The sequence below is a fragment of the Protopterus annectens genome, chromosome 15.part0, assembly GCF_019279795.1.
Source record: "Protopterus annectens isolate FY-2018-M chromosome 15.part0, PAN1.0, whole genome shotgun sequence".
Lineage (NCBI taxonomy): Eukaryota > Metazoa > Chordata > Ceratodontiformes > Protopteridae > Protopterus > Protopterus annectens.
This window is the reverse complement of record NC_056749.1, coordinates 427,072,849-427,086,356: the sequence shown is the minus strand read 5'-3', so window position 1 is coordinate 427,086,356 and position 13,508 is coordinate 427,072,849. Positions and strand designations below refer to the sequence as shown.

General features: G+C 40.6%; 1 protein-coding gene across 2 annotated transcripts in view; it reads left to right on the top strand.

The window, feature by feature from the left end:
• Positions 1–13,508, top strand: part of MTMR1 (myotubularin related protein 1) — a 1,550,898-nt gene that overhangs the window by 714,008 nt on the left and 823,382 nt on the right. For both annotated transcript variants that reach the window (XM_044057166.1, XM_044057165.1), the window contains one exon: positions 10,392–10,493. In XM_044057166.1, coding sequence (XP_043913101.1) covers positions 10,392–10,493 — 102 coding nt within the window. The remainder of the gene's footprint in view (positions 1–10,391; positions 10,494–13,508) is intronic.

Below are 13,508 nucleotides of genomic sequence, written 5' to 3'. Positions count from 1 at the left end.
GTGTAGTTCCTGTGTTGTCCATTACCTTACTTGGATAGAAGGAAGTTTCTTTGCTCACCAGTGGGAGTGGGGAGCCTTGAGCAGCCTACCTGTCCCTGTAGGAAGTGACCTCAGCACAAGAAGCTGTAGTAATTGGTTGTTTTGGACCATTTCTAGCTATTTTGTAGTTCACTGTTTAAAATCCGCCTCTGGGCGTTTTTTTCTGGCTATACTGCTCAGACAAGCTCCTCGTGGGTCTGCAGAGTGGTCCTAGCAGCAGGGAACTCAGAAAAGCGACTACTTTCTGGATTTAAGTATCTTTGCTTTTTTTTTCACTTGGAATAGCTTCTGTAGCTTGAACTGTTTTTTAACTGTTTGCTGCATTATTTTAAAATCTGCACTTAAAGTTACATTTTAGTCTAATTTGATCGAAAGTTTGTTGTTTGTTTAACTGTGGAGGCTGCCCACTAAAGTGTGCTAGCCTGTGTAACTAATTTATCACTGTTTCTGCATTTTCTGTGTGTTTCTACCAAAAAAACAAAAAAATAATCCTTGTTTTCCCGCCTCTCCTCGACTAGTTTAGACCAGTTTACAGGCATTGCTGTATTCTGGGCTGTGGTGTAGTTCCTGTGTTGTCCATTACCTTACTTGGATAGAAGGAAGTTTCTTTGCTCACCAGTGGGAGTGGGGAGCCTTGAGCAGCCTACCTGTCCCTGTAGGAAGTGACCTCAGCACAAGAAGCTGTAGTAATTGGTTGTTTTGGACCATTTCTAGCTCTTTTGTAGTTCACTGTTTAAAATCCGCGTTTGCATGGCTTTGCGCGGTTGTGTGCGCAGCGCCGGTTAAACAAGGTTAAACTTTTTCTGGCTCCGCCAAGTCTGCTCTTCAAATTTTCCCTTAAGGAAGCTCTGCTCTTAGTATAACCAGACTACTCACTATATTATAAGCCTAGCACTTGTTCTCAATACTTCTCTACTAAGTAAGCACTCTCATACTAAGTAAAGCACTACATCTACTTACCACCCCTGTGAATATCCACTTCCCTTAAAGGTGTACAGCACTCCCTTATACTGTTCTAGCATGTCGAGTGGTAGATTACTGGCTTCCTCTCCAGTTCAGCTGGTCAATCTGGGTATCTTGAGACAATGCTACAATTGTCTCATGTACACAGACAACCCTCTCCTCCTCCCAACAAACACAAATACATGTGAGAGATGCAACTATATAGCCAAACTGGAGGCTGAACTCTCTCAACTCAGGGCTGGCATGACCAGACAGGAGGAGATGGTAACTACACACACAACAATCCCAGTCCCACATAGACCTGCCACAACTGCAAACCAAACACATAAAAACACAAAGACATACTCGGAGGCTCTAATAAAAAACTTACCAAAACAACAGAGGCTCCCAAAGCAGACATCCAAAAATCCACCACCTCAAAACAAAACACATGCAACACTTACTTCAATAAATCAGTGTGTCAACCAATCACAGCCCTTAAGGCCAAACACCTTGCCTGATATACTAGTAATAGGTGACTCTATAGTCAGACACACTGATGTCCCGCTGACCAGGCTGAACAAGGAGAGGGTGACTGTGAGCTGTCTATCGGGAGCTAGGATCCGCCACATAACACACGCACTCAAGTCACTCCAAAGCAATTACAAATATGACTCCGTCATTGTCCATGCTGGTGTGAATGACCTGAGACGTACCTCCCTGGACTATATGAAAAGAGACATAGAGGAGCTCTCCGATTATGTAGCCCAGGCTGGTATGACCCTGACCCTGAGCAGCATCCTGCCCTCACCAAGAATGATACCACAATACAAAGACAAGATGATCAACTTTAACAATTGGCTCAAGTACTGGTGTCATTCTAAGGGGATCCAATGTCTGTCTGCCTGGGATGACATGTTGGACAAGCCATGCTGCTTCAAGGGATGGCTTACACCTGTCACCACTGGGCTTCGGATATTGGCTAAGGCTCTTGCCACCCCCATAGTGCCTTTTTTAGGCAAGGCTCAAAAGACAAACCCACCTCCTTAGAAAACAAAAATGGAAAAAAACTAAGGGTAATGCTGCTCAACGCCAGAAGTCTAAATCTCAAGATGCAGGCACTTGATGCACTCCTCAGCATGGAGAACATAGACGTCGGTGCAGTAACTGAAACCTGGTTCAAGGCTCCGGTAAGCACCCCAGCGCTACCAGGCTATACCTCATATCATGCTTTTCGGCCCCAAAACCGGGCGAACCACAAAGGAGGAGTGTCCATATTCATCAAGGACACCCACACCTCCAGGTTAGTAGCAACACAATCATCAGAGACCATACAGGTGCAACTAACCATAGGCAAAACTGCTATACAACTGGTAGCATGTTACAGACCACCCTCCCAATCTCAAGAACCCCACTCAGCCTTCCTGAAGACATTGGAGGATATGAATGTATCACAAAATACCATCATACTGGGAGACTTCAACTACCCAAACATAGATTGGGTACATTACTCTAGCCCTAATACCCTAGCCCAAAGGTTCCTGGAATTCATAAATCCAAATGCACTGGAACAACTAGTCACCTCTCCCACTAGGGGAGATAATATACTAGACCTGATCATCACAAACATGGGGACAAAATGCTCCACACTGGAAGTATACCCCTCACTAGTGAGATCTGACCACAAACTAATCACCCTGGATATACATATCCCACCTCCACCCCCAGCACAAAAGACCACAGTGAAAAACTTCTCAAAAGCAGACTTCGCTCTTCTTAAGACTGAGATGGTATCCTTTAAGCCCACTGTGCCAGTGGCTACCACATCCCACAATGCCGAATCCTTCACAAATGCTTTCTATGGACATCTCCAAGAATGCATGGATCATGCAATCCCAAACAAATCCAAGTCCCTCTCCACCAAAGGTAAGCGTCCTGTCTGGTGGACCTCAGCCATAAACAAATTGTATAACAAAAGAAGGAAGCTACTGCACGTCAGAGCAAAATCCCATGAAGGGAAGACATCTCTGATCAACATTAGCGGAAAACTACGTTCTCTCATAAAAACATCCAAGGCCAACTTTGAGAGAAAAATCACTAAGGACACTAAAGATAACCACAAAGCCTTCTTTAGCTATGTTAGAAACCTGGGTGGAAACCCTCAGATATGCTCAGAGCTGGTTCACAACAACATAAAACTATCAAAACCATCAATAAAAAACTAGGGTCACTTTACAGAATAAAAGCCTTCCTAACCCCTCCAGCTAAAATTGCCATAGCTCGCTCTCACCTTCTTTCAACCCTTCTGTATGCATCCCCTCTACTCTCGAATTTGAACAAGACTGTCCTTAACAAACTCTCAATTTGCTACAACCACATTGCCAGGTTTGCCACTGGGCTGCCTTTTAGGACACATCTTTGCATCAGTCTAAATCAGCTTGGTTGGCTTGAACTACCTAGCCTAATCCAGTATAACCAACTGATTATGGCCTATAAAATCCTCTATAATCCGGACAATACTCCTGCACTTAAAAATATTATCACCCCCTATAACAATCCTAGACTGCTTTGATCCTCTAACAAACTACTAATTCAGACTAGCAAAATTAATAACACAGCCGGTGATTCTCTCTTTGCAAACTCTGTAAGTAGATCCTGGAACTCACTTCCAGCTGATATTACTTTACTTTCCACCTTAGGTCAATTTAAAACTAGACTCAAACAACATTTGTCACTTAACTGGCTATGTCAATGTATCAAGCCTGGCTAACTCGAATGTGTAAAAAATCTGTTAACCAGTTTACTGTGTAATTTAATTTAATCCTGACTTGTGCTCAGGACTAACTTTAACCTGTGGAACTTGTTTAACTTGCTTACTTATGTAATCTCTGTAAATAATCTGTTTGTAATATGTAATGCTGTATCTGCTTACCCTTGGAGCTTTTCTCCCCGGGCCTCCGCTGAAAATGGACATGCATCCAGTCGGACTATCCCGGTCAACAAATGTAAAATAAAATAAATAAATAAAATACACTGAACCCACAGATATTGCCAACATTCTGGCTGACAGGTTCAGTGCAAATTTCTCCCCTCCTTCACCCCCAAAAGAAGAAATACTTATCCCAGCTGAATGTAATCTCCCTGTCATCTCAGATGTCCAAGTGAGAACCGCCCTAAACAAAGCAAAAAACACAGCATCAATGGGACCTGACGGTATCCCGGGTTGCGTGTTACGTGAACTCCAAGAGGAGCTAAACCCACACATAAAAATGCTATTTAACCTTAGCCTTACGGGATATGTACCTGAACACTGGCGTACAACAACAGTGGTCCCACTCCACAAGGGGGGGTGCCTCTACAGACCCTGGAAACTACCGCCCCATAAGCTTAACCAGCCTGGTCTGCAAAGCTATGGAAAGAATCATTATGGAACTCATAAACAGAGACATAGGGGACCTACAGACACTTGACCCCACCCAGTTCGGCTTTGTAAAGGGCAGATCCTGCCTTTTAAACCTGGTTGACTTTTCGAAACAGTCACTAGAGCCATTGATGAGGGCAAAGCAGTCCATACAGCATACCTGGACTTGGCAAAGGCCTTCGACACAATACCCCACTCAGGCATCATAGATAAGCTCAACAGCTTAAAAGTAAACCCTTATGTCACTAGATGGGTTGCAAACTGGCTAAAGGACAGAACCCATAAAGTTAAAATCGCTGGAGCAATGTCAGACTCAAAGCCAGTCACAAGTGGTGTCCCACAGGGATCTGTCCTGGGACCCCTCTTGTTCGGCATTTATTTCTCAGATGTTAAAGCAAACATGGGAGGGCTGTGGCTGACAAAGTTCGCAGATGACTGCAAACTAGGCGCCATAGTCGATACACCAGCAGACACACACATCCTACAAAAGGCCTCACAGAAGCGGACAACTGGTGCCGGAGTCACGGCCTTCAACTAAATGCCAAAAATGTATAGTCATCCCCTTTGGGAAAAACAAAGTACCCACAAATTATCACATAGACAGCAACCCGCTGAGTACGGAAAAAGTAATCCGAGACCTAGGGACCCAAGTCGACAGCGACCTCTCATTTGACACCCACGTTGCCAAAGTGGTTAGAAAAACATTCTACCTTGCACACCTCATCATGAAGGGATTCACATCCAGATCCAAGGATGTCATTGTACCCCTATATTCCTCCCTCATCAGACCCATGATTGAGTACAATGCCCCATTTGGTATGTACCTCACCCGGCATTTGCAACAGCTGGAGAGACCACAAAAGTACCTCACCAAGAGGATCAAGGGTCTCCAACATATTTCTTATTCTGCCAGACTAAAGAAACTTCAGCTCTATTCAGTAGCATACCGCCTGCTCAGAGGTGATCTCTGCCTGACGTACAAGGCCATGTCCAATCAGGATCTGATGGACATGCTCCACCTCAAAAAATCCAAATCCATCAGGACCACGAGAGCTAAAGACTTAAACCTCGGCACAAGTATGAATAGGACATGCTGGAGGGATAGATTCATAACCCAGAGGCTTCCTATGCTCTGGAACAAGATCCCAGTTCGTATTAGGCAGAGCCCCTCACTGACTCTTTTCAAGAGAAATCTTGATGAGTGGATGGGAGATCGTAAGTTTACCCCAGGGGTCACATCTGTGTCACTGCTAGACAGGGGCACAGTAAACTAATTCTATTATATAAGGTGACCTTCATTGTGTCACTACTAGACAGAGGCACAGTATTCTAAATTTATTCTGTACATTTTTGTACCATTTCATGGGGTGGCAAAAGCCACATCACTATGGCTAGGCTTACAAATGCCCCAGGGCAGATAGCCTAGTACTATACTATGAAACTATGAAACTTGCTTTTTAGGAAAATGGTAATATGTAAAAGAAAATGTGTAAACTTTTATATAACTGTATATTGTAGTTTGGAGATGGAATGTATCCTTGTTTATTGACTTTTTGCACTGTTGCAGTCTGCTGCTTTGAAAATTCTGTCTGGATCACATTATGATGCCTTATTTAGACAGTAGGTTCCTAATATTCTGCCCATTATGTCAGAACTGTGTAACATTCAGAAGTTTCTGGGAGTTCTTTTTTGGTTTTGGACTTTCAATTAAGGGGACTGACTACTATGCTCGCTTTTCTGAGACAGTTTAGTGCTTCGTTAGATGATGAAAAGGAAGGGCATAATTTGTTAAACATACAAGCACAGAGCTGTAGAAGAATTTCTCTGTGTTGTTTAAGGATTATTGCTTTCCTCCTGCAAGACTGTGCACAGCCTTTGATGTCCCCCCATTTTCTGCTTTCTGTATCTGTCTCAGGACAGTAAATGCAACCCTTGAAATTGCAGAAAAGTGACTGTAGTTAGGGTGAATTTATATACTTACTCTGAAATTGCAGTTTTCATCCTTCTCTGGGGTTTTGTAGTCTTGGAATTAGTTTGTATAAACAGTGTATGCAAGAGGGCAGAGCCTCATACAGAAATTGCTTTAAAGTATAATATTGAGATTTGGAATTCAGTTTTTTTAATGAATTGCACCTAAATTTTCAGACTATCAGACTTTCATCTGTGTACCAGTCTTGTTCAAAGATCACCTTACACTTGACCTTCTTGACCTAACTGCTGCTGACTTTGAGAATGCAGAGTTAATATTTGCTAAGCTAACAATTAACCCCAACAAACACCTCAACATCGTAGGTGGATACATCCCACCAGACAATATTGCCACTCTTGAAAACATACTTCAATGGCCCTCCAAGTCTGTCCCACGAGAAACTTTTCTGACAGGTGACTTTATTATAGATGGACTCCTTTGTTCCTCCCTAAACCCTACATCTCATGTTAACCTTTATGGCTTCACTCAACTCATCACATCTCCCATTAGAATTGGCAAAGCTTCCAAGCGTCAGTCCATCCTTGACTGGATTTTACATAACAATCGTAATTTGTCATCCTACTCAGGCTGTCTCCCTGATAACCTAAGCGACCATAATCCAATCTTTCTGCTAAGAAATCTCATTCACCAAACTTCTTTCCGACTAATCAGAAACAAAAAAAAAAACTTTGATCCAAATAGGTTTATCTCTGTCCTAAAAAGTTGCAATTGGGAACCTGTCAGACACCTACCCCTGAATGATGCTGTTCTTTCCTTCAGCTCTACCTTCCTAGACATACTTAACTTCCATGCACTACTTAGAAACATTAGAGTGAAATCAAACTATGCACCCTGGCTAAGTAAAGGATCCAGAGGCCCTACTCAAAACCAGAGGTAAAGCTTGGGAACAGTTTCATAAAAAAAAAAAAAAAATGTCACATAACTAAACAAACTTTCGTAGAAATTCGAAATAAAGTAAAAAAAAAATAGTAAAATGAAACTACTACCACGATATCCCGAATAAACATCAAAGTAATCCACCAATGTTTTGGGCTGCAGTCAGCAACATATTACAACCAGGTAAATCAACGCACATACCTCTCAGCTGTACAGATTTTTGCAGAATGTCCAGATTTTTGCCTCAAAATTTCACTCTGTTCCTCATGTAATTTGTGGTTTTCTGGGATGACCTAAGGAATGAAATCTATAAATAATGACATACATTTGAGTTTGACTTCATATCCTTTAGAAAATGCATTTTAACACAAACCCCACTACTCTAGCTACTTTCTAAGTTTATAAGAGCAATATTTAAAATCTGTCCCTATTTTTGGGCCTTTGTCCCCACCATTATGTAAGGCTTTGTCCAGATTTCTTGAGCTAAGAGGTTGAGAGGTATGCGCCTCACACCAACAGCAGCCATCAAGTCTGAGAACTTAGCAACAGAATTTAATAATTACTTTACAGAAGCCATCCAAGCTCTTGAAAACTCTCAAACCAACTCCAACCACTCCCCTTCTATCTCAAACCATAATAGCACACACCTACAAGATAGCACCAACCAGTTTACATTAAACACAATCTAAAAACTTAAGCCAGCTACCTTAGCTGCAGTTATCTCCCTGCTGAATTCCTGCAAATTGCAGCAGAAACAATCACATACCCCGTACCATACTCTTAAACAGATCATTATCTGAAAAACAAGTCCCTGCTATCTGGAAAATCACCCACATTGTGCCATTACATAAAGGAGGCAACTCTACCGAACTAACAAACTATTGCCCAATTGCAATCCTATCCCCTTTATCCAAAATTCTGGAAAGGGTTGTGCACACCCAACTTATGGACTACCTCCTTACACACAAACTCCTATCAAGTACCCAACACGGTTTTCACCCCTTTCACAGCACCACCACAACCCAAATGTCCCTTTACAAACACTGTTAACCAGCACAGAAACAATGGTAAATTTGTATCGGCCATATTCCTGGACCTGTCCGAGGCCTTAGATATGGTCAACCACAGCAAACTCATCAATGTTCTCTCCACCCTAAACCTCAGCAACCCCGCTATTACTTAGTTCCAAAGTTACCTAGCAGAACATCAGCAAGCTGTCTGCTGCCAACAATGTCTTTCACCCCTTCTCCCAGTCACCATAGGGGTCCCACAAGGCTCCATCCTTGGTCCTCTTCTCTACAGCATACCTCAGTTGTCCAGAACACCAAGGGCTCTACTCTGATATGCTCAGCCTACTCCCAAGATTCCTTCTTATCTGTTGAAATTTGGTTGACCAGTTCCCAATTTATTCTTAATTCCAGCAAAACAAAACAACTTCTCTTTAGCCCAACTAGGACTACCTTCCTGCCCCCAACCATCAGCATCTTCTCTAAAAATCAAACTGCTATCACCCCAGCAACCCCAACCAAATTGCTAGGAGTAGAAATCAATACTAACTTGAAATTTAACATTCATATAGGTCAAACCATTAAAAAAAGTCCACAAGAAACTGTCTCCTTTATAGAAACAACAAATTTCTAACGAACACAAAAGCCACTATTGCTAGAACACCCTTCTTGTCAACCCTCTTATATCACTCCCCAATTTTAACTAACCTCTGCAAAACTGACCTTGCCAAACTCAAAACCTGTTAGAATAACATCTCCAAGTTAGCCAGTGGTGCCTCATATCACTGTTTATCACTTAAGCAGCTCCAATGGCTTGAACTCCCTCAACTTCTTCACTTTAACTAACTAACCTTCGCCCACAAAATAATTAATCATAACGAACCCTTACTGTCAAAGATGCATACAACCCTATTCCACCACAAGACATCTCCAATCTAGCAACAAACCACTTCTGCACATCACTAAAGCTAACAACTCAGCTGGGAATCCCTGTTTTCCAACTATATTTCCAAACTCCGGAATAACACTTCAACATTGCAGTTTAAAAAAACTCATAAAAACACACCTGAGAAATACCTGGCTCAGAAATTGTTGGTTGGATTCCTTCCACTTATCAGATTTATAGGTCATACCTGAAAGAAAAGAAGCTTCTCCCAAAGGCAAGAATCTGTCTGCTGTTCTGAACTGATCACCTCAGAGTGAGCAGGGACTGGGTGTATGCACTGGATTTAGCTGGATCTAAACAACTGATGCCCTTACTTAGGATAAATAGTAAATAGGCCATGGATTGGCTAGCCACAACCTGTTACTGCATGGTTGGGGAGAGAAGGGAGATTGCATGAGTAGTAGCATGCTTTTTTCCTTCTGGGTTTACTTTCTTTATATTATTTATTTACTTTAACACCATTATTTTATTGGTGCATTAATTGTATTATGAAAATGTTTGTTCCTAACATTTTACTGGTAGCAGCTTTTTAAAATCATAACTCATACTATATTTGGCTCTACACCTATTGTTGTGTAACTGCTGTTATCTTTCTTTTGTGTGTATTAACTCAGCCTTTCTGTTAGCAATGTACAGGCTGTTTGTACTCGATTAGACAGTTTGGTATAACTGCCAGATCTGTCTGGCTTCCTGTAGATTCCTTATGTGTTGCACATTGCTTAGCTTGTTCAGCTCATGTTCATTAGAGCTTTTTGTGGAGAAGGGTTATGTGGTGAGCAGTGTATTCCCATTTCTGTGACACTGGTCTGTCAGCACCAGTGCATGTACATGCTGTTAGAGCATCTGTCAACAAATATGAAATGCTTCAAACTTTCCTGCCAGAGTGGCATTTGTAGACTAGATACGCTGTCTGTAATGTTATCAGAGAGATTGTGTTATGATTGGTGGCTTGCATAACTCCAGTTCTGGTCCTGCTTTTGTATTTATAACAGTAAACATTCTACATTTTAAGACTGTAGCTAATGTGTCATGCAAAAATATTCTTGCTAAATAGAATTTCTTATTAGATCACTTATGGTTTCCAGACATTTTTTGGACTTACTGTTGCACAAATGTTTTACTTTGGATTTTATTTTCCCAGACTGTTAATTGTATTTTATTTTGAAACAGGATATGAGAAATGTTCGGTTTGCTTACAAGAAGGAAGAGCAGAACAAACTAGAAATATTTGAAAGCCTCATCAAATATGCATTTCCTCTTTCCAGTGACTTAGTAAGTAATCAGAGTTCTTTTGAGTTATCCTTGCATGCGTCTTTTGTTTAAAAATAGTAAAATTGTTTTTTAGCCTGATTTTACATTAATTTTTCAATTATATTCTCCAAAGATTCATAGTACATGCAGTCAGTTAAGCTGAAAGCTTATATGGAAGACATCTCAAAAATAACACTATGACATTGAAGAGCAGTAGCCAGCTGTGATGTCACAAATAGTGGTCCATAGACAGGGTTGCCAGACGTCCCTATTCGAGCGGGACTGTCCCGGGATCAGCAGCCTGATCCTGAGTCCCGCACTGCCAGCTTAAATCCCGGGCAGCCTCCGCTTTGTTTTTTTTTTTTTGATTGGCCTGTATACCGGCATACGGGCCAATCAAAAATCGCTAAACACTGAGCTTCTTGTGTTTAATGCGGAACTGCGATGTTCTGCATTAAACAGAAGTAGCTCCGTGTTTAACGATTTTTGATTGGCCCGTATACTGGTATACGGGCCAATCAAAAAAAAAATTGCAAAACAGAGCTACTTTTATTTAATGCGGAACTGCGATATTTCGCATTAAACAGAAGTAGCTCCGTGTTTATTTATTTTTGATTGGCCCAGGCCATTTTTTTTTTTTTTTTTTTTTTTTTTTTTTTTTGTCTTCACTTGCTGTGAAAGGCTTTTTTTTTGTCCATACCTGGCCAGTCGGAAATCTGGCAACTCTGTCCATAGACCAGGAAGTACTGTTATCTTCTGACAAGTGTGTGAAATAATTGACTTTTTCTATGATGTGTTCATTCCAGCAGACCAATATTAAAATGACAGTCAAATGATTAAACTTTTTGTGATGTAAGCATTAGTTGAATAATAATTTGTAGTAAAAAAGGTGTTGAAACAGATAAACATTGTTAGATTTGTAAAGTATTTTTTAAATTTTCTTGTAAATGCACATTTTGTTTTTCTTATTGTCTCACCGGTCAAAAAAATAATTGACCTTGTTATTTACTTTTAATTATTTAATGTTCTTTTTAATCTTGTATTTTACAATTGTTATTCACTATTTTTTTTGTAATGTGGAACATTTCTCCTCCTGTAAGTATTTACAGTTGTTAGCAATTACTATATATATATATTTTTGTAACGTTGGAGCTTTTCTCCTCGGGTCAACAAATGTCAAATAGATAAATGTTGCAAATCTTCTCCAAGTCATTTAATTATTTGTACTGAATATAGAATCCCACTTTGAAGGTAGACAAACACTTATCTGCTCTCTATACTCTGCCCATTTTTTCTGGAAATTTACAAATTTGACTTGATCCACTGTCTAATAAAATCTTTTCAGAAAGTCTTTCTTTAAAATAGTCTTCTTCACCTTATTTCTGAGCAATCTGTGTTCTGTCTTCAAATTCTTTTGTCTTGGTCTTCATCCCCCCCCCCCCCACCACACACACACACACACACACACACACACACACACACACACACACACACAAAAGGTGCCCTTGCATTGGACTACCTTTCTTTGACATATGCAAGTTTCATTTAGATTCAGTCCATCTTTTCCTGAAGGAAAGACGTTAACCTATTATGAATCCAGAACTTTGAGTTCCAAATGTTGAACTCCTTGAGTTTTGCCACTGTGCCCACATTTGTATGCTGTAATTCCCATGTGTTCATTTGTTTGGTCTATTAAACGTAGCCATATTAAGTGACATTTTTTAATGCGCTTGTGTCATAGGCTGTTGGATTCAGTCACAGTCAGCTTCCCTCAGACTGGAGAAAAAAGTTCTTTTAAGTGTCCTATAAGTAACTAACTAAAAAAATGTACTCTGGGCTTTAATTTACAGATAAGTACATGCACTGTACAAAACCATATTCCTCTCCTTGTACTAGACAGAGCACTAGACAAGTAGGAGTTCTGAGTGCAAGAACACATTTGTGACGTTAAGAATGCTGTTGCTACTGGTCATGTGGCTGTCCATTTTAAAACTGCTCTTAACAGTAATTGAGTCTGTTCCAAATATTTTATATTTGACTGTTTTAATTTTGACCTGTACTTAAATTTTGCTGATATCTTGTTTTTCTTGCATAATATTACTACCTTATGGATCGAACAATGATCTCAGTATGAAGTAACTGTTGTGATTAGTTCTGGAATCATTGTGTTAGTTGTATTCCATTATTTAAATTGCTTGTTTGTCTTAATTTCTTTCACACCGTAAAGGCATGGCAAAAAAGCTAGTATGATTTTAACTTGTGAATTAATAAAGGAACTTTAACATTGTAGTAGCTCAAAGCATATTAATTATTTGATGGTGGATGTCATTGGTCTAAATCCGTGCATAAAGAAAACCAAATTCCAGATGGTCCTGGTGCACTCAGTCCTCCCATGCTTGTAAAAAGAAGACTGGATATCCTGTTTAGATTTAAATGGCATCTATCTACAGATATTGATAGCGAAGTCACTCAGAGTATTTCTTTGTTTTAAGATAGGAGTACTAAACATTACCAGTTCGTGGCTTTTGCATATGGTCTCACCACAGTCCCCAGGGTGTTGATCAAATGCATGGCAGCTCACCTTAGGCTGAGATGAACCAGGGTCTTCCCCTGTTTGGACAAATGGCTTCTAGCATGTACCACAAAGGAGTTACTTACACAAGCCAATGATCCCTTACTTTTTCCTGTTATAGTCCTTGGAAATTTCAGTGATCACCCATTTGGAGCCATTGTGAAAACAGACCTAGACAGGATGCCACCAAGGTACGAGAACATGTCTAGCCAGCCTTCCTTTAGACACTGTCTGTCAATCTGCAGGGTGATGTCTGTCTTCTGATACTTCCCTCAGATGATGGCAGCATAGTGCTTGAAAGTGCTAGGACGAGTGGCAGCTACATTACTTCTGATACCCTATGCAAGATAACAAATACACTTTCTTTAGTGGACACTCAAGAGTCCAGTTGAATCAGAATTTAGACCTTGTTTGCTCTAATACTGTTGTCCAAATTCTGTTATTTGCTTCCTCACTGGTGTTTG